This window comes from Electrophorus electricus, chromosome 22, assembly GCF_041902795.1.
Source record: "Electrophorus electricus isolate QZ-2024a chromosome 22, ASM4190279v1, whole genome shotgun sequence".
Lineage (NCBI taxonomy): Eukaryota > Metazoa > Chordata > Actinopteri > Gymnotiformes > Gymnotidae > Electrophorus > Electrophorus electricus.
The window spans coordinates 11,650,001-11,652,500 of NC_137518.1; the positions used below are offsets into that span (position 1 = coordinate 11,650,001).

Genomic DNA, 2,500 nt, shown 5'->3' on the forward strand with positions numbered 1-2,500 from the left:
CACGAGTTTCTAATGAGCCCTTCGGTTGAGAGTTTAGAGCAGGACCAGCACTGATCAGCACAGTGTCTGAGTCCTCAGGGAAGGAGTGAGGACCTCACAACCACCACGGTGCCACCACGCTGTCACCCTGCTGCCATCCTACTGCCACCACGCTGACACCACACTGCCGCCCCACGACCACCACACTGCCACCCTGCTGCCACTACACTGCCACCCCACAACCACCACACTGCCACCCTGCTGCCACTACACTGCCGCCCCACGACCACCACACTGCCACCCTGCTGCCACTACACTGCCACCCCACGACCACCACACTGCCACCCTGCTCCCACTACACTGCCACCCCACAACCACCACACTGCCACCCTGCTGCCACTACACTGCCACCCCACAACCACCACACTGCCACCCTGCTCCCACTACACTGCCACCCCACGACCACCACACTGCCACCCTGCTCCCACTACACTGCCACCCCACGACCACCGGACTGCCACCCTGCTCCCACTACACTGCCACCCCACGACCACCACACTGCCACCCTGCTCCCACTACACTGCCACCCCACGACCACCACACTGCCACCCTGCTGCCAATAAACTGCCACCCCACGGCCACCACACTGCCACCCTGCTGCCACTACACTGCCACCACACTGCCACCCTGCTGCCACAACTCTGCCACCACAATGCCACCCTGCTGCCACCAGCTGCCACCATGTTGCACAACTTACTTTCCACTGAAGTCCTCATTGGAGAGGTGGTAAAAAAACTCGTCGATGATCTCATAGTCAGCCAGGGCTTTGGACAACACCTCCTACACAAACGTTTACCAGAACACAAAACAGAGGAAACGCGTTACAGTGAAGAGCTGAGACAAACGCTCCTGGATATTTTAATATCACACTCACTTCAACACATGAAGCTTAAACTTGACATGAAAGCAAATGTCTGTTCCTGGGTGAGAAAAGGAAGTGACATTGTGTGGCATTGTACTTTACTTCATGAGCTTTGAGCTGATCTGGGATCTGCTTCATCCACTCCCTTTGCTCAGCCAGCTCCTCGATGCTATTGGGCTTCTCAAACAGCTTCTTGCTAATGGCTTTGCACTTCTCACAAGCCTAAACACACACAGACACATACACACAGATCTATAAATCTTTATATTTGATTGTGTGCTTCAGAGAAGAAAGCAAGCTATATGCACAAAATATTAAAGACCTCAGTCACTAGCAACAACAAAAAGCAGGTGTGGGGTTGAGAGTCTGCAGATGTGTGTGTGTGTGTGTGTGTGTGTGTGTGTGTGTGTGTCTGCAGGTGTGTGTGTGTGTGTGTGTGTGTGTGCGTGGGCTGGTGTTTTCCTTGCCTCCTCCACTTGAATGCGGAGCTTCAGGGCGAGCCGGTCCAGGACGGCATTGGCCAGGCTGTGACGTTTCTTGGCCAGATTCTGGCGCACGGCCTCCACGCTCACCATAAAGGGCCCGATGAGGATGGAGGAGGGAAGCGTCTGCTCCAGGGTCTCCTTCTCCTTCAGGTGCAACAGCACCTCCTGCTTCACCTCCACGGCGGAGGGGTTCTGTGGGCTGTGACGTCTAACACACACCAGCTTATGTTTGTCATGCATGTGTAATAAACACGTACGTTACATGTACCGAGCTGGAATCTCCTGAGCCTCAGTCCCAAACTCAAACCTTAAAGGAACATCTTTGTCATCTCAGTTAAAAACCAAACACAATTTACACGGTGTGTGAAACTGGTTAGAGGGACTTAGACACAAGGAAGCTCACAAAGGCGCTCACAAAAGAAGCAATAAGGAAGTAGGACGGAGGGGGGCAGGCTGCCGCTTACTCCAGGAAGCTGCTGATGTCAGAGTTGTGCAGCTCGAGGTGGCGCTCGTACTGGCGGGCGTAGGCCTGAAGAGGGAGGCCGGCTTGCCGTAGGGCGGCGCGCAGGCGCTCTCTCAGCTCCGTCACCGCTGGCTCCAACGGGTCCACCGACTCCAGCACAGGAGTCCCGCTGATGAAAAGACTCTTCATCACAAACTGAAGGGTGGAGCGAGACCACGGAACACAGAGAGACGGACATTCAACAGGACGACGTGGAGAGAAGCAGGGAAATAGAGACTGAGTCTGAATCAGTTTGTGGACTGGGTCCTGATGTGCAACCTTGTCCAGCTGAGGGACATTATGGGTGGACAGGATGCCTCTGTCCAGCAGACTGATGACGGATGTTTCAAAGTTCTCCAGAGGAGTTTTATAATGGACCCCAGTCTGATCCAGCACCAGGTCCAGCAGGAACAGAGGGGTCTTCTTAGGTCTGGGAACATGGCATCACGTACATACACAAAAAACAACATAAAGAGAAGTAAGACGTCAGCTAAATGACATAAATATAAATGTAAGACACACACGTTACACAGTGTCACCCTGGGACTACAGAACAGCTGTAGTGTACAAAATACAAGATGTGCTCAAATAATGTCATCAAGGTGCATTTGA

At 53.4% G+C, this 2,500-nt stretch overlaps 1 protein-coding gene across 4 annotated transcripts in view; it reads right to left on the reverse strand.

Annotated features, from left to right (window-relative positions):
• Positions 1 to 2,500, reverse strand: part of dnah1 (dynein, axonemal, heavy chain 1) — a 65,858-nt gene that overhangs the window by 55,137 nt on the left and 8,221 nt on the right. For all 4 annotated transcript variants that reach the window (XM_035520583.2, XM_081705744.1, XM_081705743.1 and 1 more), the window contains exons 12-16: positions 2,168 to 2,318; positions 1,851 to 2,044; positions 1,369 to 1,594; positions 1,004 to 1,123; positions 737 to 819 (exon numbers count right to left, since the gene is read on the reverse strand). In XM_035520583.2, coding sequence (XP_035376476.2) covers positions 737 to 819; positions 1,004 to 1,123; positions 1,369 to 1,594; positions 1,851 to 2,044; positions 2,168 to 2,318 — 774 coding nt within the window. The remainder of the gene's footprint in view (positions 1 to 736; positions 820 to 1,003; positions 1,124 to 1,368; positions 1,595 to 1,850; positions 2,045 to 2,167; positions 2,319 to 2,500) is intronic.